The sequence below is a fragment of the Micropterus salmoides genome, unplaced genomic scaffold, assembly GCF_014851395.1.
Source record: "Micropterus salmoides isolate LMB-PRFRI ecotype aquatic unplaced genomic scaffold, ASM1485139v1 Ms_hic_scaffold_16, whole genome shotgun sequence".
NCBI classification, from domain to species: Eukaryota; Metazoa; Chordata; class Actinopteri; order Centrarchiformes; family Centrarchidae; genus Micropterus; species Micropterus salmoides.
Genome location: NW_024040707.1, coordinates 8,326,285 through 8,347,590, shown reverse-complemented (window position 1 = coordinate 8,347,590; position 21,306 = coordinate 8,326,285). Strand labels below are relative to the sequence as shown.

Here is a 21,306-nt window from a genome sequence, read left to right as displayed (position 1 = left end):
GATGTAAAACTACAAGGTCTTTGGCGGGCAGTGAGAACGCAGTGCAGCATAGAAAATATTCTCGTAGTTGACTGCAGTTCAACATTTGAATTCTAGCCAACAGTTATGATGTTTGGAATAAACATTGTCCCCTGTGGAAGTATTCTTCCAAGTAAAAAAAAAAAAAGATGAATTATTTATTAAAGTACTTGTTGAATGCACACATTGTCATATATCTCTGTAATAAATAGGTGCGGTGGCGAGCTGACGAAGACTTAACTGAGACAAAGCTTTTATTTCAGCTTAGCATATAAAGGGGACTTTATGCTTCACAAATGCAGACTGAACTAATAGGCACAGCCTTGTTGAACAGACAAGCTCATAAAAGAGAGAGAACCCAGCTTTTTCCTCTTATTACCCTACTGAACACTGTTTGCAGTATTTCTGTGGTAGCTAAACTAACAGATAGTTTTAAATATTACCACAACAGATTCAAGCACTTTATCTCATGGATATTTCTCAATTTGAACTTTGTATGTAATAGAATCCTAGATTAGTTTGGTCCCTTTGATGTTCATATGTCACACCACAGCCCAAATAACCATCTGCACTGTCCTTTTCCTCGCCGCTTTCTGTTACATGGTGCTTGAGTTAGTAACATTATCCCTGAGTGCTGGATGGGTACTGTAGCATTCACAACGCTGTCGTTTAGCCAAATGTGTTTGTTGTCTAATAGATTATTCCACATTTGTCTTCACTTATATTCATGTCATCTCATCTCATCTATCAAGTCAGATGAGATTATTTCAATGATTCTTTGATTTTCTTTCTGATTTTATGGCATTATTTTTTGCTTTTGCACTCTAAAAGGTGTTTTTCTCCTTTTATCTTCCCACAGCTCAGTTGTCTGATTTACATTACTAATGAAGAATCATCTGATCAAGGTATGTGAACAATCGGATAAAACTGCAAAGACCCAGATTCTTAAAATAAACTCAGCTAATGTTTGACAGAACCAAAACAGACTATTTATAAGATACAGACCCTTTAAAGGAACAGCTACATTCCTGGTTTACGTTTAATACAATACACTTGCAAAAATGTTGAACTATCCGTGTATTAGCTTACAGAAATGTTTTTAATTTTAGATTCATGATTAGTTTAACTGTACAGTATGTATTTTGAATATTAACTGGATAAAACAGTGGTCTGTGTTTCCTTTAGGGTAAAGCTGTGTAGGAAGCACCCAGAAATGAAAGAGGAAGTACATGTGGCAGGTCTATTCATAGTTAAGTGTCAGAGTGTTGTTGTGGCGGTCAATCACCTCATACTGTATACTTTTTTTTTCAACACTTGCTCCACCCTGGAGGTAAAAAACAGTAACATTGAATTAGGAACACTATGCATTCTATGTCAGAAATCACTCTATTAACCAACATATGGTTACAAAAGAATCACATAATGTAAACCAAAGCTATATCATGCACATATTCCCTTTGGTGCAGATTCAGACATAAGCGGAGTCCCTTATTAGACTGTATTTAAAAAGCCAAAAGACCATCTAAGAGCTTATGCAACTGATACACAAGCTGGTGATGTGCCTTTAAAACCAGTGGGTTGTCAGGTGATCGAGGAGGCTCAGTCAGTTCAGCCTCACAGACATAGGAGCCAGAGTGCGTCTCTAGCTGAGAGCAGAGAGGCGAGCGCCAGACAGGAGGGCAACGGAGAGGAGAGAGAGAGACCCAATTATAAGGGGACATGGGGGGAAACGGGGACACAGCAGCGTCCCAGAGTGGGGGAAAAGAGTCATGGTGGTAGGGTCCCTTTAACTGCAGCCTGCTCATGCTCATTTGCCTTGTGTGGCAGCTAGCAAGTGTGTTTGTGGCTCAGCTTGATCAAGAAGTTGGGTTGTGTAGACACAACAGTGGTATAAAAGCACAGAGAATTAAGTGCTGCGTCACACTCGGAATGAGGAATAGCGTGATCATGCGCGCGTGTGCACGGCTGTACGTGTGTGAGTGCATGCGCACGTACAGATGCATTTGTGTGGGGTCTGCTCTGGTTCTGTGTATATGTGTTAGTTCGAAGTAGCAGTCTAATAGCAGTTCTGCTGTTGCAACCAGATGAAAATAAAGAGTGCGTGTTTGAGAGGCAAGCAGAGAGGGAGAGAGGGAGATACAGAGAGGGAGGGACAGCAAGTCAGAGAGAGAGAGAGAGAGATTTTGGATTAGTTGCTACGTCACTTTTTCATGTCAGGAGAAACAGAAGCTGAGATAACAGAAGCCCAGAGTCATCGAGTTTTCCACCTGAAGTGGACACAATGGTTTCGGACAACCTCGGCTTTCTCCTCCTCTTCCTCTTCCTCCTTGGTAGTTTTGATCTGCTCTGCCTGTCGCTACTATATATATATGTATGTGTGTGTGCGTGTGTTTGTGTGCGTGTGTCTGTGTGTGTGTGTGTGTGTGTGTCTGTGTGTGCTGTACAGTTCCTGTGAGCTGATATCGGGAGTTTCAACATGGATGCTGAAGATGTGACACAGTTTCTCTAGGTTTTGATAGCATGGTAAGGTGTGTGTGTTGAGTGGGCAGAGGTGCGACAAAGGGGTTAACAAAAAAATATTCTGGAAGGTTCTTAATATCACAGCAAAGCTCAGTGAGGAATGTTTTGCAGAGAATTATCGAGGTATTCGAACATTGCTTTTCAGCCTCCAACACCGTAAGGAATACGAATGATTATATTTGTGCAAATAGGTGAATACAATCATGCATGGTGCTGTCTGACATATTATGAAACAGTATTATACGTTTAATACACCATTATATGGGACTGTGTACAGATGCAGACAGGTGGACATTACAGCAACCATCAACATGACTGGATAAGTTCACTGTTGCATTCAGCCAAGGAGGCGACATTTTTTATGTCACTGCATAAGTACATATATGTGTCTGTGTTCGGAATGATGACTGCTGGCCTACTTGTTGTGGTTAACTCTTGATGGAGTTGAAGGAAAGAGTGAGCATGGAGAGAGGCGGGTATGTATGAAGGCAGAGACTGGTTGGGATCCGGCTGTATGTTGCTATCAGACAACAGATCAGCTCGGTGTCTAGTGACACTTTTGTCATGTGATTTGTTTTCACCCTCTAGGGCCACTGGGATTTGGCAAAACCCTTCCCAAGACACATTTGTTTCTGCGTAGTTAGGAGAGACAGAGATGGTGACGCAGTCATTTCTGGGATGGACTTCTCTTCAACCAGTATACAGCTTGTATCAGTCCCCTTTCTCCCTATCTATTTATCTCTCTATCTGTCTCTCTCTTGGAGAAAGAAGAGGCTAAATGTCATGGCTCAGGATCAGAGAAAGGGAGAGAAAAGGAGGAGAAAGAAATTGAGATAGAGAAAGAGAGAAGTTGTTTACCTTGCTCTCTTGGTGACTCTGCTTTGGCCTCTCTCCAGTTCACATGCACTGGATGTCCTAAAGCTGCTGCATCACAGGCCACTGTGCCAAAACTGGGTTCTCATTGGATGGGAGGAGCTCCCCTGGCTCCACAAGCCGCACAGCAGTGCTTTATTGGCTTACTACAAGCAAGCAGCTGGAGTTCAACATCGAACCGGTTAAGAAACACTGTTATCTTATTCAAAGGTTTTGCAGTTGCGGAAAAACTTTTCCATGGATCGATGAGTACCATGTATGTTTATATGGGTTGACCTGTTAATATATTGTTAATAGTTAAAAAGCTAATCAGCTAGCTGATTTTTTTGTTTCTTTTGTAAAGTGATTATCATACATTTATCATTTAGCTGATGCTGACCCTTCTATCCATACCTGCCTCTTATGATGCAGTGGGCTAACCTTAGGCCTTGGTAACACATTGTTTTACTGGTATTGCATATTCATAATCATTTCCATAGAAGTTTCCTTAGTAGGGAAAATTAAGACAATGGTCTAAGACTTTATTTCAGTTTAGTTAGTTGTGTTAGGCATGTGTTGATTTTCAGATGAATTTCCTTGAAAGAATTGCTAAAATCTTAATGACTGGAAAAACTGACAGAGATCTATGTAAACCTGAGGAAATATTTATTTATTTAATGGGAATAATTATTCTCCAATCAAATACCAAATTACATTCTCCTGTCCAGGAACCTTTCTACATATTTACAGTGACACTAATACGTGAATAGTAATATATTTATGCATCAGTTCCTTTCTGGGAAATTACAGGAATCTATAGGGCCTGTAAAATAAAGAGTTACCCAGGCGTTTCTGTTCACTCTGAACTGTCAGTAAAATAGAGCTGCTCAGCATCTTCTGCATAGCGTGCGTGTAGGACACTCTCTGATACCTGTGATGAGAGTGGCAACCACAGGAAGGATTTAAATCCCTAGACAAGAGAGATTTTCTAATTTTCCTGGTTGGAAGTCCGACGTCCAAAAGATGCCACATTTCTAAGATGATGCAAGAGCGTGTGGCTGCCTGCATTGCAGCTCTTGCTTCTACAGTCAGCGCCTTTCTCTCTTTCTTTTCAGCTCGCTCTCTTCTAAATGTGCTGATGGTATAATACACTATAGTATCGCTGCCTATTTATTTTTCCTTTGTAAAGATTATCGTAAAGTAGAAGATGATTGTTAGCTTCAGTACTCTCCCACTCACCTCACCACTGTGGGGGGGGAGATCATTCCTTATGAATGAGTTAAGACTACGGTTAGTTAGTCTGCCAGTCTGTGTAGGCTACACATAAATACAAGGTGTAATCGTGACACACAGTCAGAGACAGAAGTACACTATTCCAGCTTCCCTGCAGACAATTGATTTGTGATACATGTATATTTTTAAAGAATAAGTTATAATATTTTATCTCGGTAGTATTTTGTAGGTGTGTTGAAAAGTATAGCTGCAAGCTAACAAATTGCTTATCATACATGTTTCAGTGCAGTTTACTCACTCAGCGATTTACTGTTGTTACTGTGTATTATATTCCTATGACTCTGTAAATAAGGACCACTGTGAAGATAATCAGCCCTATTGGCTTCTCCAGGGTGCTTCACAGTTGTTTCCTGATTCTGCCGCTGACCACTCTCCGAAGGCCTCCTGTCCCTTTAAATCTTTTATAAGCATTACACAACAGGTCCAGTGGCACACAAGCAACAAACAACTTGAAAAAGAAAACTGACAGGGTTGGGTTGAGCCAGCCAGGCGGAGGAACCAGACACCTACTGATAGATAGGCCCTATGATCAGAGCCGTCATTGTGGCTACAGTGCAATGGTGCAAACACACACACAAATAGACTAACACACCCTCATACACAAACAACCCTGACAAAAACAATGGCTTGGCCTGGTCCACCTGAAACCTGATGAGAACTTTTGTGGGGATTTGTCCTTCCTCTTACTGTTAAAATCAAAGTAAATCGCATTTGATGTTTTCAGGCTGGGGCTTGGCTTCCTTAATTTGGCTTTATAGCCGAGGAAAGCAGTTAATTTCAAAAGCATTGTTTATTATATTTGTTGAAATTGCTCTGAATGAAATGATTGGCTGGTCTACCTGCCTGTCTACCTGCCCACCTATCTGCGCGCACTCTGCCCGTTTCAAAATCTAACTCCCTCTTGCTAGTTTCTCTAACGTTACCTACCCTAGCTGTAATCAGTTTCAAGACAAGTAGCATTTGTGGGAGTTTGTCATTGTAAACATGAAGAAATGAAGGCAGACTGTGTGTGGGTGTGCGTTCTGGAGGGACAGGAGTGTTTGAAGCAAGACAATGAATTATCAGTGGTCCTTTCACCTGCATGCGAAGAGTGAAAACAGCAAGTCCATTGGGTAGTTTTGTACTTTGTTGAAGCACTTGGCAACAAGTTAGTAAACTGGCCAGTACCTGTCCCTGCCCCACCCTCTCTGTGTATTGTAGCTGCTTGTCTGCATCATGGCTCTCATTGCCAGTGATTGACTGCCACTTCCTTGCTTTTCCCTTGTAGTGGCTGGAGGGCAACGCACGATCATCCTCACTATTCTACTGAGCAACAGAGAGGAGAGGACTCATCGAGGCCTGTCTGCATAGAGCTGCAGGTGAGCCTGTATGTAAAAGACATACAGTGACAGTGTTTTTTGTGTCTGTTCTTGTTTGGCCCTTCACACATCCGCGAAACTTGGATCAAGTATCAGATCAGTTGTGTGGGTGTGTTGGAGAGAAATAGATTCAGAGAGAGAGAGCAAGAGAGAGAGAGAGGTGTTCTGGTGCTTTCTCAGTGGTTTTCCATTTCATCTCTCACTCTCCCTTCATCTGATTCCCTCCTCTCTGCTTTCTGGCCTGAAACAGGGCAATTAATCAAACTCATTTCTGGAAAAGAGCATGAGCCTAAACCATTCCAGACTGTATTACATTGTATTACATTTAAAGTCTCTGACAGTCTCCAAACATGCTGTGAGGCATCCCTGGGACATCATCTTGGTCCATTCAAAAACAAGCTAGAGACAGAGACAAAATTTTAAGTTTACTGTGCTTGTTACTGTTTTGGTGACATGCATCAGCAGAATGGAGACCAATGAGGCATTGTTTAAAAAAGTAATGCATATGGAAAGGCTTCTGGATGAACTAAGACTTCATACAACAATCCCTCTAACAGCTGTTATCTCTTCAGTGACCTCTCACAGATTTCCCTCAGTCAACTATCCCAACTAAAAGAAGGAACCAACACAACAGTCTGTTTTGATGAAATGTCATGCATATTTGTGTCATATTGTGGGTGTTTGGTTCACATGTGCGAACAGAACATGCGATGGATCGTTTCTACATTTCATACAATCACCTACATTCAACAGTTCCATGAGAAATGTCTTTCTCTTTGTGGATGCGTCCAAGTACCACTCCTATCCCTTAAGATTTCAAGACCAATGACAGCAGAAAATTATAAAAAACAATTAGTGAAATTTGTTGTTAGTTTGACACAAGAAACAAGCCGATGTGATTCTCCATTGTAATAGATGTGGTAAACCCAGGACAGCCTTTCAGAAACATTTCAGTTTGACCAATTGAAATGGAAAGCTATTTGAAAGAACACAAGAGTGGTTACGAAAGTAGCAGCAGATGCGGAGGTAGCTTGACATCTGCATATACTGTAATTAATACAGAGCCTAAGCCTAAGAAAGATACTGTAGATGTGAGTATTCAGTAAGACATATATAACTCTATAATCAATAACTTGACTTTTAGGTATGTAAAAAAGCCTCGAAAGCACTCCCTAACAATTTTCAAAACAAAAGCCCCCACCTTTCTGTTTCACCTAGATGTACCAAATTTGGGTGCCACATGCTTTAAACACAGACTTTAAAAAAACCTCTTGGAGGTATACTCAAACCCCAACAGGGTTAGCAAAACCCTTCCCAAGACTAGACAGGGTTGAAAATTCAGGACATTTTTTGCCATACTTTAAAAGCTACTAGAGATTTTTTTCAAATTTGGATAGTACAATCAACAACCCTTGCGATACTAAATTGTGAAGCTTTTTAGTTTTTGTTAATCGACATGTTGGTGCCATCGCTTTGAATTTTGATGTTTCGCTATGAAACAGGAAGTACTGTGTACATGGACTGTACATAGTAAAATCTGCCACAAACTTCACCTTTGATAGGAGTTCCTGCCTGATGACATCTACATGCCAATGTTCAGTCATAGCGCCACCTACTGACAACAGGAAATGGCATGTTTTATATTTTATATGCACATCAAGTTCACCTGTGTTGTTGTGGCAAGGTATTATTCGCCATTTGAGGGGCTAAGGATGCTTAAAGACTCTCAAAACTTTGCACACACATCAGAAGGAGTGTATTGTGTTGTCTGATGGTTTGGGGGCATGGGTGTGGTCAAATGGATCGATACAATATTACAATATTCATAAAAATTCAAAGCCGCGTCTACTGATGGCGTGACGGCACCAAGGAGGCGACATGCCCATCGCTGCTTGCAGCTTTAATTAATGTTATTTTACTTTTTTTTTTATTCAAGAGTGTTTCACTCCACATATGAGATGCCTTCTGTCAGAAGTGCCCCCCTTGGAAGCTGGTTTCAGATGGTGGCTTAGAGTATTGTCATCTATCTAGCACCATTTGAAATCAGTGTTCTTGGGGTGGGAAGTATATTTCACAGGTCAGCAACAAGCAACTGAAGATTCACAAGAGGTATCCAGAGATAAAGGTGAAAGGGAGAGACAATTCCACCTGGAAAGTATCACTCTGAGTCACTACTCAGTGGGCTACAAACTACCAGTCTTCAGTGATGTTTTGACAGCTCAAGCTCTTTGTCCTCTCTCCAAGGTTGACCGATTTCTTTTGGTGTTCAGAGTCTGCTTTTGTTTCTAGCACCATTTGAAATCGGTTACAATGAAGGACAGATCTCATCATACCTTGACGAGGCTTTTGCAATTAAGATGTGCCCTTTATTTTACTGTGGATTGACTGTATTCACATTTTGTCACATTACTGTTTTAAAGCAAGTGAAAACTAAATTACTCTCACAGTTGCTACTAGCCTCTTAAGTTGTATTTCAATCCTGGATCTCTCCCTGATATCTACATTGATGTTTGTGGTGGAGGAGGAATTATTTGGATCTTTTACTTCAGTAAAAGTAATGACACCAGAATGTGAAGTCTTGCATTTTACTTTACTACTAGCAAAATATATAGTTTTGTATGTGAAACTTTATTCTGTAAAGAAATGCAACAGTCTTATAAATGTAGGTACGTAAAAAGTATGTACAATATTTCCCATTGAAATGTTGGTGGTGTAATTGTAAAGAAGCATTAAATGAAAATAAGTTAAAACAAGTATAAAATTATACGAGGCATTTTACCACTGGATGTTTGTCTGCCAACCTGAAGGATCATTTGAACAATTCTCTAGACTGTCAAATCCACAAGGTGGCACTGTAATATAAAATATTAGAGGAATTATTTTTTAATTAGTGTCTGTATCCACAGTTGGTATTTCAAATATATTTATAGAGTAGCTTTACACATTTCTAAGATGTTCTATTTTCTGTAACTTGCTTAAAATATTAGGGACCTAGAGGACTTTAATTTGGGAAAAAAGGTAAATCATTACTACAAGTTAGATTTTTAGCATGCATGTATAGGCCTTGGAAGCGAATATTTTATGCTCCATATTAAATGTGTACTTTAGTGATGAAAGAGCACTGCTGTGGATTATACAATTGTCTACTTATGCACAGCCACAACTGTACACTAGATTGGCTGACCTGTAATGTGGATGATAAAATTCAAGTTTCTCAGGTCTCATTTCTATAGAAACTGGTAGAATAAAGTGTGCAGCAATAGCTTTCAAATATTTGAATGCATATGCAAAGCTTGTGTACATATTGTATACATGTACATAAAGAATACACTGAACACGGATGAGTCTTTGTTATCATGTTTTATTTCACTGATTACAAAAGGGTGTGTGAACATCTTCTGACACATTTTAGTTAAATAAATAAAGATAAAAAGCCAAGCAAGTGCAAATATTTCAGAGATCATAGTCTATATATACACACACACACACACACACCACACCTCTTTACCATGGACACGTGTCTTAATACTCAAAAGTATTCCTCTTTTTACAATCTGGAAACAAATAATTTGTAAGAAAAAACAAAACAAAAAAAACAACCTTCTTTGTCATGGAAAACTGATTAACTTAATTTGGTGAATCTACAGGGCACAAAAAAAAACAAAACAACGTGCCAACATTAAACATGGCCAATTATTGAGCATAAACTTATAAGCTAAGTTAGGCCAGCAATTAAGCCTCTATTAACTAACAAGTAGGTTCACATTTATACAATTGACAGGCAAACACAAAACAATCTAAAACACTTGGCTTTCTGTTTTAAGGCATATGGAACATGTTTTATTTGCAGGCACTGTTCAACAGATCCCATTGTGTTCTCTGTAATGGTCGAAGTTTAATCTACAAGACGGGAGGACTGGTTTATCGGCTAGGAGCCAGCAATATTTAAAGTTAACTACGCAAACATTTTTAATGATTTTGTTTATTGTAAGACATCGGTATAACTGTGGTATTTTGGCCAAGCAGAGCCATGCTCTGTGCTATATAGTGCAAGTTGAAAATCAATGTGAAGTTTAAGCCTCTCTGATAAACATTAAATCTCATTCCTTCATAATTACAGAACTGAAAAGTGGTTGAGTGGCTTATGAAAGATGGAAAATGTCAACAAATCAGGGGAACTACTTAACACACAAGCTAAGGATTGAGCTAAGTTCACTGAGATTTTTCTGAGTGGCGTTCAGAAACTAATTTATAGGGGGTTTCATAAGCCACTGCCATCCACATGCACAGCACAAGTACATTCAAATACTAGTCCAGTGATTTTCCTCTTCTTAACCAATCCTCTTTACATCCAGCAATGTTGGAGTAACAGGACTACACCGCTTACTACAAAGGGGGAGGGGAGGGGGAGGAGGGGGATTAGAAGCAAAAGAAAAATATATTTAAATTAGACATCGTTAAGACAAATTGTAAAAACCTGTACAGCCCTGTAAAAGGGAAGGGAACACCTGTGAGGGGTTTTAAGAGAAGTAATGCATGACATTGTGCAAGACACAAGTTAGGAGCCCAGGATAATCTGGAAGGGGAAAGACAAACATCTTGAACACTAAATACAATTACTATGAAATAAGAAAAAAGCATCTGCCTACATTATCACATCATTATCAGTTCATCTGGCATAAATTAGTATGCTTGGTGGTCCATCTTCTTACCGAGAGTGCTACTGCCTCTCCTTCTTTTGCATCCCCCTCGCCAGGATAGTCTCTCCGAGAGCTGTAATCCAATAATGACTGGTCAACATTACTACTATGTATAACCAGCCAGACAAGAAGGAAGGGGAGCTTAAGGAAGTCTAGAGAAATGCCCTCTTCACACACACAACACTACAGACCACCAATCTTCAGAAAATACCTCTCAACACACACACACACCCACCAAAAGCCTGTCTGCTGCTATCCATCTGCCTCTTACAGCCAAAATATAAAAATTTGTGTGGGTGTTAGTGTGATATACAAAATACTACCTGGTAACCATTAAGGACACAGAAGGTTGTTATTGCATGTGGAGTTTGTTGCTACACTCCAACAAAAGTTCAAATAGCTGTTGACAGTGTTTGGGATCTACACACATTTTTATTAATATATTTATAAAAAAAAATTTAATATAATAAAAATGTGAAGAACACACACAGCCTTCTACAGAATATGTGAATACCACCAAATGCTCTGTTGTCATATTTTTATCATATTTCATTGACTGCCAACCATCTTTGTATCCTTAAGGATAACCCAATGTTTATGACATTATGGGCCCTACAGTTGCCTTTATGGCCCAGATTGTAAAACTTCAATGAATATTCGAGTTTCACAAATTTAAATAAGTGGTATGACAGGGTTTATTAAGTCTTTGATTAGGGCTGAACAAATCAAAATCTTATCGAAATTGCAATATGACCTACTGCAACTTTCAAATCAAAGTAGCAATATTTGTTAAAAAGGTAAAATGTGTGTAAAAATACAATTAAATTGTTGTATTGCTGAAATCAAACCATAATCATTTAAATGCGTTTTTCAATGAAAATGACAATTTGTAAAACTGATCATTCCCTCTAATATGGCAAATCATATCGCAATATCAGTCAAAATAATCGCAATTAGATATTTTTTCAAAATCGTTCAGCCCTGTTATGGATTTTGAAAACACTCTCCTATACAGTGAGTTAGGAATTACACAAGCAACTCTACCCCAATAGGAAACGAAGATGTGTCCTGAGAATCATTTGCAGGAACGTGACTTACCAGCAACCACTACTTCCTATTTTGCAGGTAAAAATATAATATAAAATAATAATTCAATTCACAAGTATGTTCGGGTCTTAAATAGACATAAGACATAAGACATTAATAAAGACATTGTGTGCCTTCTCTTTACCTAAGATCAAGTTTGTGAATAACAATAACATTTCAAATTATTCATCTTTACCAATTTTGCCTAATAATGACAACAATAATAATCTATTGCCAGTTGTTCCTCTCATCAGACGCTACCGTGGCCAAATTTGTTGCAAATAAAACAGATGCAAATGAAACAAGTAATTTCTTTCCATTACTAACATCTGAGCTTCCTCTTTTACTCTTTTACCGTGTAAATGTAAAAGTAGTAGCCAATAAACACAAGTATTAACAAAAACTAAATGATCCAACCACTGCATAGCTAATTGTTAATACTTAAACATTCTTTATCATCTATGTTGCATTTGGCGGATCTCTACAATTGAATGCGAACACATGATTAAAACCACTATAAGGCGCTTGGGGCAGAGCTCTTTCTATTGAGTGACCTACAGCTCTGTTTAGGAGAGTGCTTTGAGGGCTTATTACAGCACATCCTTGTGACCTGTGACACTGTGTGGTAGAGAAACACCTTAGTCAAAAGCCTTGCACAACTCCACATGCAAGACTAAGCAACACTTGACAAAAAGCATAGCCAGTGAGAAAATGCTCACTAAACACTCAGCACTGAGACATAAAGAAAAGGTTGGGGAAGTCATGACACAGATGAAGCATCGTTAATGGTTGCAAAGCCATTAGGGTTAGTTGTCACAATTTAACAACACTTTACCGTTGCTTTTTCTTGATGAATGCCAGGAATCCACAGTGATAGCATCCACAGGCAGTGATGATAATCACAATGACTATTTTAATGAGGAAAAAAAATCAAACAGATGTTTGAAGATGATAATGAAAATAATATGACTGGCCATGAGGTCAACAAATGTAGTGCCATTTAAATGCCTGACAGCATCCTGACATGAAACAGATTAGATTGGTAATCCCAAAAAGATTTTCTCATATGCAATTATTGCAGCATAACTATGGCTATTGCTCTTCGTTAGAACAGCAAATCAAAAATGATTAGTTAAACCTCTATAGCAACTTGGATGTCATGTACAAAATACAAACCACAGTACAGGGACACATCCAGCCATTAGTTGAGTATATTTTTATGGCTGAATGTGTGAACTTGTTCTTATGTGTTGACCCAAATTAGAACATGATGAACACTCTCAAGAACTCCACAGTCTACTATAATATCACCGTACTGTTTTTCCTGAGGCGATCATGATCTCATTTGGCTCAACATTATATTCTTGGTCTATTGTTCAAGTTTAAAATTGAAACTTACCCCCAAGAACACCCAGTGTGATACCCAAGACATTGGAGTTATTGCCTGTAAAACAGTAAATAAGGACAGATAATTGTGTCAGACTCTCGTTTTGATTGAACTACAATGCTACTTTTAAAAAAACTAAATTAATCTAACATACTACTTTGATGACTTTTCAGGTTGTTCAACTAGGCCAGAAGGAATTAATTAGGGCTTGGCAATGTTTTGAGGAAACACTAAGGTGTAGGACAGTATGATGAGCTACAGTGTTGAGAGATGAGATACAGTGTCAAAGTTCTTGTTTGGGAAGGTTGAAGCAAGAGATAAGATGTAGTTTGGTGGGTAAAACGCGCACACAAACACCGGAGGAAAGGGGACACTGCAGCTTGACCCTCTTGATGAGTCCCACAAACAAGTAGAGACACCTTTGACTCAATTAATGAGGTTGCCAAGGAGTTAAAAGAATTAAGACTTGCTATGTGACATTCACACATGCGGTCTTTTAAAGTAACTGTACTATTACAGTAACATATCTTGTAAATGATTTGCAGTTTCTATTACCGATCCCTGCTGCTATTGTATGTTGAAGACTTGCAGTTGTATGTTAATTTAAATGTACTGGATTGTTTCAGCATTACCGCGCACACATAGACACACAAAGCACATACATAATTGCATACAGAAATTTGTTATTAAGTGACCAAGCCCTCACCTGATATCTCAAACCGTTTCTCATGAACAAAAAAATAAATACTTTTAAAAAGCTAAAATACTATGTAACAGCATGGTCTCATCTGAAATGTATGCTCAAATAAATAAGCAATATTTCTAATGACTGTGCGGTGGTAGCAACCTGAAATACACTAATCCAACAGAGAAATATTTCCTGCACTGCTGCCTCACATACTGCCTACACATCAATTCTACTTCAAACCTTCTCCTTCATAAGGCATTATTTAAATAATCTTTATGAAAAGTATTTATCAAAATAGAGGATGTGTGGTAGAAGACTTGGAATTCTTTTGATGGATTTATCCTGAAATTTTACTTATTTAAGTAAATAATGTATTAATTAATAAAAAGGGGCATTTTTTGATTTTTTAATTTCTTTATGGAAAGAAAGTAACACAATGCTAATTTAATCGAAGAGAAACGCCACAGATTGCTAAGTATATAGAACATTATGTAATCAAGCCAATCACATGTAAGAATGTAACATCTACATCAGTATAAAAATCATGTTTTGTTCATGTTACAAATAACAGGTTGACTTTCATTTATGACCTAAATCAAGTAGTAATTTTCATTTCACTTACATTCTGGAAGTCCAGGTGACCACTGACTATTCATTTCACAAGTCAGGGTACTTGGTCCTGTCATAACGTATCCAGATATGCACTGGTAGGTCACCGTAGCCTTGTATCCATAAGGGGGTCGAGAACCGTCAACCCATTTGGCATTTTTAATGACAGGTTCACCACAATGACCCTCTGCAGGCAAAGAAAATGTTAATGTTATTCAATTGTTCAAAATAACCTTATTCAGAGTGTGTGAGAGTATCAGTCACAGCTGAGATTACATTGAGAAAGAGGTAATAAACATTTTTAAACACTTACTGATACATCTAGGAGGAGCAGGCACAAATGTCCCATCCTCTGAACATGATAATGCCTACACATCAATGCTACTTCAAACCTTCTCCTTCATAAGGCATTATTTAAATAATCTTTGTGAAAAGTATTTATCAAAATAGAGGATGTGTGGGAGAAGACTTGGAATTCATTTGATGGATTTATCCTGAAATTTTAAATTTTACTTATTTAAGTAAATAATGTATTAATTAATAAAAAGGGGCATTTTTTGATTTTTTTAATTTACAATATAGGAAAAGAAAGTAACACAATGCTAATTTAATCTAAGAGAAACGCCACAGATTGCTAAGTATATAGAACATTATGTAATCAAGCCAATCACATGTAAGAATGTAACATCTACATCAGTATAAAAATCATGTTTTGTTCATGTTACAAGTAACAGGTTGACTTTCATTTATGACCTAAATCAAGTAGTAATTTTCATTTCACTTACTTTCTTTACATTCTGGAAGTCCAGGTGACCACTGACTATTCATTTCACATGTCAGGGTACTCGGTCCTGTCATAACGTATCCAGATATGCACTGGTAGGTCACCGTAGCCTTGTATCCATAAGGGGGTCGAGAACCTTAACCCATTTGGCATTTTCAATGACAGGATCACCACATTGAACCTCTGCAGGCAAAGAAAATGTTAATGTTATTCAATTGTTCAAAATAACCTTATTCAGAGTGTGTGAGAGTATCAGTCACAGCTCAGATTACATTGAGAAAGAGGTAATAAACATTTTTAAACACTTACTGATACATTTAGGAGGAGCAGGCACAAATGTCCCATCCTCTGAACATGATAATGACTTTGATCCATCGAGTGTATAATTGTTTTGACAACTGTACTGTACAACATCATTAAATTTATAAGTCTCTTTCTTTGGACTGAAAGTGCCTTGTTCAACCATAGGTGGTAGATCACAAGTCACCACTGCAAAATAAAAATGGCATCTATTAGAATGGAAATAAACACTGGGTTTTTATTTAGTCTTGTGTCAAACAGATTACCAACCTTCACATTCAGGCAACCTTGCGTCCCACCCTTGGACACCACAAAGGATTTTACTGTTGCCAACCAATCTGTAACTAATTAGAGAAATAAAATTTTCAAAAAGTTAGACTTTAGACAACACATTTCAAGAGGGATCTGTGTTAACCCTTGCATTTCACATAACACTGAAAAGTAAGCAGACCTACTAAACACTTGATTGAAATTAGTTGTTTTTTTGATTGGGAAACATAATGGCTACTGACATTTTAGAGTAAAAATATGCTACTCACAATTACATTTCAAAAACTAATTCTCTGAACATGAACTAAGAAGAGTTACCAGTTTGTTACTAACCCAGTGTTGCAGCTGATCACAGCTTCACTACCATAGTCAGTCCCTTTAGGGTACTCAACACGTCCATTTTCCACTTTTAGAGCAGAACCGCAGTTTATCGCTGAAAGAAATAAATGAAAAAGGTCTCATTAGTATTAAATTCCTTTGTTAAAAATTACTGGATATCATAATGCACAACTGACTCAACAGACTGGTCAATAGTTATTTTAGTTTATAATGTATTAATTACTAAAAAGGGGCATTTCATTTTTTTGATTTTTGAAACTTAACCATGTAGCAAATAAAATAACGCAATGAAAATTTAATCTAAAAGGGAAACCATACATAGCTAAGTATATGAAACATTATGTGATCATGCCAATCACATGTGAGAATTTAACAACTACATCAGTATAAAACCATGTTTTGATCATGTTTAAACATACCAGGTGAATTTTATTTACAGACCTAAATCAAGTAGTAATTTTCATTTCACTTACTTTTATTACAATATGGAAGTCGAGGTGACCACTGACTATTAATATCACATGTCACGGTACTCTGTCCTGTCATAACATATCCGGGGTTGCACTGGTATTTCACCGTAGCCTTGTATCCATAAGGGGGTCGAGAACCTTCAACCCAGTTGGCATTTTTAATGACAGGATCATCACATTGAACCTCTGCAGGCAAAGAAAATGTTAAATGGAAACTGATTAAATTGTCCAAACTAAACCTTTTTGAAAGTGTGAGTATCAGTCACAGCTGAGATTACACTGGGGAAATGCTGAGAAAAGATATAAACATTTTTAAACACTTACTGACACATTTTGGAGGATCAGGTACAAATGTCCCATCATCTGAACATGATATTGTTATAGATCCATTGAGTGTATAATCACTTTGACAACTGTACTTTACAGTTTCTCTATATTCATAGACGTCTTCGACTGGACTGAAAGTGCCTTGTTCGACCGTAGGTGGTGGATCACAAGTCACCACTGCAAAATAAAAATGGCATCTATTAGAATGGAAATAGACACTGAGTTTTTATTTAGTCTTGTGTCAAACAGATTACCAACCTTCACATTCAGGCAACCTTGCGTCCCACCCTTGGACACCACAAAGGATTTTACTTTTGCCAACCAATCTGTGACTAATTAGAGAAATTATTTTTTAGAAAAGCTAGAATTCAGACAACACATTTCAAGATGGATCTGTGTTAACCCTTGCATTTCACATAACACTGAAAAGTAAGCAGACCTACTAAATACCCACTTTGATTGGAATGAGTTGTTTTTTGATTGGGAAACATAATGGCTACTGACATTTTAGAGTTACTCACAGCTACTCAAAATTACATTTAAAAAAAATAATTATGTGAACATGAATTCTAAAGAGTTATCTGTTTGTTACTAACCCTTCGTTGCAAGTGATCACTGCGTAATCGCCAAAATCAGTCCCTGTAGGGTAATCAATGTGTCCATTATTCACTTCTCCAGCGGAACCACAGTTTCTCTCTGAAAAAAAGGAAGGTCTTGTAAGCACTAAATTCCTTTATTGATTACTGGATATTATAATGCACAACTGACTAAAAAGACTGGTCACTAGATATTATCAGCATATTCATAAGACATTAACTAGAGGACTCTAAATCAGATAATATTGCCAGTTAAAACTTGTTGTGAAATATAGTTGATTTTGAATAGAAAAACAAAACGCTAATATTTACTCTCGCATTTAAGCCTCACGGGAGTCCAAGTGCCAGCATTACAAGTGATGACTGCAGACCCTCCTGCAGACATGTAACCAGGATCACAGGCAAAAGAAACTTGGGTCCCATCTGGGAATGTTTGTAAAAGGCTATCACTGCCCTTCAAATCCATGTTGGGTCCTGCCAGGGGTTTGGAACAGTCTTGAGCTATAGTGAAAAATACAGAGAAAGATAAACACTAGAAGTGAGGACATGTTAATGGCAGAACAAACACCAGCTTGTGTAAAATCACACATGTGTCAGAAGCTTATCCTTACTGCCGCTCACCTTGAACAGTAATGGCAAGGCCAATACAGCTCAGAAGTAGGAAGTAGGTGACACCCATGATGGGACCTGGCAAGTCTGGCTGAGGTCAATCAGCTTTCTGGCAAACACAAACGTAAATGTAAGTAAGACAATCAGAGCGTTGACTTGGCTAAGGTGGTTGATAATTCCATTCAAGCAGGGCCGTCTCGGTGGGACAGATTAAAATTCAGACTTGCAACAGTTAAGTTAGCTAACGTTAAGCAATGGACAGCAAGCTACTATAACGTTACTTACATCGATCTAAAACATCAATATTATATAGTAATAATAATAATAATAATAATAAGTAACGTTAGTCTCGTGTTTGGGAACTGGTTAATCTTTGTAAACATTTTCCTAAGTCTTGTCATTTACTTAATGTCAATCAAGAAAACGCCATTACAAACTTCATTCAACTTCTGTCAATTTTACTTAGCTGATGTAACATTGCTTCTGTAGCTAATGTTACCTACATAGTTCACAACTGGTCTATTGCGACAGTTTCGACAGGCAAATTCGGTATCCGTTTAAAAAAGACAAATATCAACATGTCAATATAGCAGTAACATTTCACCCATTAAAACAACCAGTGACCAGTGGCAGGCACGTTGCTTCCTACACCTTCCTTCCTTTATCAAGACACGGTGTTAGCAAGAACAATAAAACTAACGGCATAACCTAAGCCTACTCTCATTTAAATACGATACATACGCCGAAATTACCGGTAGATCCTCGGGGTGGGTAAATGCGTTTAGCTGTGTCAACTGAGTGTTTGAATTTACTCATAAAATACGTTATTAAAGTCGCAAAATATCCGTTCAACCTAGGCTGTATTCGCTAACGTTAGCTGCTAGCATAATATCAAGAAACGTTAACGACCCGTTGCTTTAGTCCGGTTAGTGCGTTATCTCCGTTCTGTTTTCAGTTAGTTTTGATACAGCAGATTGTTAAAATATCGGATGATTTTTTTAACTTACCCAAATAGCTGTTACGTTAAATGTGAAGAATCACTATGGCTGTAGCTGCTGCTGCTGGTACCACAATGGTGAATTTAGTTCCTTGCTCATGCAGGCGTGGCCTTATAGACAGTGACGCATTTCTTGCCCTTAGCCAAAAGTCAAACTTTACAACATACTAACCTTACTCGTCAGTAGCCTAAACATCTTAAAGAAAAACCTGAGGGGACAAACAGGAGATGTGAAGGTGGCTTTCCAGAAAGTTATTACGATGTGTTTTCCGATGGCGAGTCACAATTTGCCATATTTTCAGATTAGGCATTCATAGAACATGATGTAATAGACCCAACCCAGGCAGTATCAATATGAGGAAGAGATGTACTTTCCGACTGAATTGTTGGTCTTCTGAAGGAATGTTGGTCTTACTGCTTCTCTCCACTTGACCCTAAATCACATAGTAATCCAATGAAAGAACCAGCAACAAAAACCCAACCAAATGTAAAGTAGAAGAAGAAGATTAATCCCACAGGGGGAAATTCAATGTTTTTTCACTGTGGTTTTATTGTCATTAGTATACACAAACCTTGCAGTTTCTAAGCCATGCCAAGTCCTTAGCCCAAGGCATGGGTTCTTCAGAAAGTTCAGAAATTTTCTTTTATTTCACTTAAAAAATAATACAGGAATGGGGTTCGGACACCCAAAAGCCAAAATAGCCAGATAAGAGTAGTCTACTTTATCAGGGATCTGCAGCTTCTCACCCTGGGTCACACCACTGAATCACTGCCCAGTTTTAATCACAATTGGATAACATCTCTGTTTTCTAGTTTCTGATGGGATGGCTGTTATAGATGTTGTATTCTGTGCACAGCACTGAACATATTGGAATTTTTATTATACTTACTAAGACAATATATTTAAAAGCTATAAAACACCTCACCACTGAATCATTGTTTGTGAAAGAGATTAGTTTCCAAATATATGGGTGAGGTATTTATATTTCTTTATATTCATTCATAAGTCATTATCACAGCATGGACTTTGTTAGGACCTAGTTGGTTTGAACATGATGGAAATGAAAGCATTGCTGTTCCTGGTCTGCATATGTGGGTTTGGCTTCCGCTGTAAAAAGTACAGAGCCTGACACACGCCCTCCATTTCCTAATGCTCTATTGTAAGAACTGTTTACAAGAACTAATAGAATTGATCTCACAAAAGTAAATTCACATACTAACAAATTACAAAACATTCACAGACACCTGGTTCCCACTTTCATCATTAGTCAAGGTCATCATTCCCAGCTGGCACAGTAAACACGCTGTTGTTGCTTCATTTTATTAAAACATTAATAAAATGAAGCATGAAACATTAATTTCAATATATTATATAACAAATTCAGTATTATTATAGTATTATTTGAGCAAACACGATGTGAGATCATTCCTATTTATTTACCTCTTTAAATATATTAAATGGGAAGCCAAGTAAAACAAGCAGTGGCCTGAGATGACTTGTATGTGTTTGTAGTGGCATTGGAAAGCTATCATTTGAAATAAATTGTGAACGGTGATCAGTTTGATAAAGGCTGCAATAAGACACTCTGATAAACATGCTGACATGCTGTACACTATGACACAGACTTGGTAAATAATAAAAACCACAAAACTACAGTCACAGGGGTTGACTTCCAGAGAACTATCACAATAAATTGCAGGTTGCCGTGCCAAATGGGGCCTAAAATGAACTTGTCTATTCCCCTGAGTGGTACTCCTGTCAACAGTTGATTAGTGACTGGTTTTGAGACAGCAACACTTTGTACAGTATGATACAGTACATTAATAAATAAATCTCATTCTATTATTATTATTATTATTATTAATGTTATTAACGTGAGTTTTAAAAATGCAGTCTAACCTGCTAAAAATAACAGATCTTGATTGATTTGTAAAGACTGGTTTCTTGTGTCAGGGTGGATTTTTGTGGTAGCTTGGCAGGTAGTCAGAGTTTTCGGCTGTGGTGGTGCTCATTCTGTCTGCACAGTCAAACAGCCAACAGTTTGGCCTGATGATAAAATTATTTTAAATGATTAAAAGAGATGTAAAGACATTGCCATACAG

At 37.8% G+C, this 21,306-nt stretch overlaps 1 protein-coding gene across 8 annotated transcripts; it reads right to left on the bottom strand.

Moving 5' to 3' along the window:
- Positions 1-9,384: 9,384 nt before the first annotated feature.
- LOC119905229 (C4b-binding protein alpha chain-like) lies at positions 9,385-19,498 on the bottom strand. 8 transcript variants are annotated; one of them, XM_038722016.1, is made up of 15 exons: positions 19,214-19,498; positions 18,219-18,311; positions 17,910-18,098; positions 17,598-17,697; positions 17,260-17,333; positions 16,999-17,178; positions 16,678-16,860; positions 16,199-16,298; positions 15,866-15,939; positions 15,605-15,784; positions 14,525-14,698; positions 13,227-13,271; positions 12,663-12,735; positions 10,754-10,814; positions 9,385-10,427 (listed from the first exon to the last, which is right to left on the bottom strand). In XM_038722016.1, the coding sequence occupies exons 2-15, from the start codon at positions 18,274-18,276 to the stop codon at positions 10,425-10,427; spliced, it is 1,494 nt and encodes a 497-aa protein (XP_038577944.1). In that variant the 5' UTR covers positions 18,277-18,311; positions 19,214-19,498; the 3' UTR covers positions 9,385-10,424. The 8 variants fall into 8 exon arrangements, 4 of the variants coding, with proteins under 4 accessions (XP_038577944.1, XP_038577943.1, XP_038577945.1 ...); XM_038722015.1 differs by having other exon boundaries at positions 18,219-18,315; positions 19,214-19,497; XM_038722017.1 differs by lacking the exon at positions 10,754-10,814 and having other exon boundaries at positions 18,219-18,315; positions 19,214-19,497.
- Positions 19,499-21,306: the final 1,808 nt, after the last annotated feature.

What these genes read in the sequence shown, in the direction of transcription:
- LOC119905229 (XM_038722016.1), bottom strand. Translation starts at nt 18,276, where the DNA reads ATGGGTGTCACCTACTTCCTACTTCTGAGCTGTATTGGCCTTGCCATT. An exon ending in CACACTGGGTGTTCTTGGGG is followed by an intron (nt 12,736 to 13,226) that starts GTAAGTTTCAAT and finishes TCATTAAAATAG; the next exon opens with TCATTGTGATTATCATCACT. An exon ending in TTCATCAAGAAAAAGCAACG is followed by an intron (nt 10,815 to 12,662) that starts GTAAAGTGTTGT and finishes ATTGGATTACAG; the next exon opens with CTCTCGGAGAGACTATCCTG.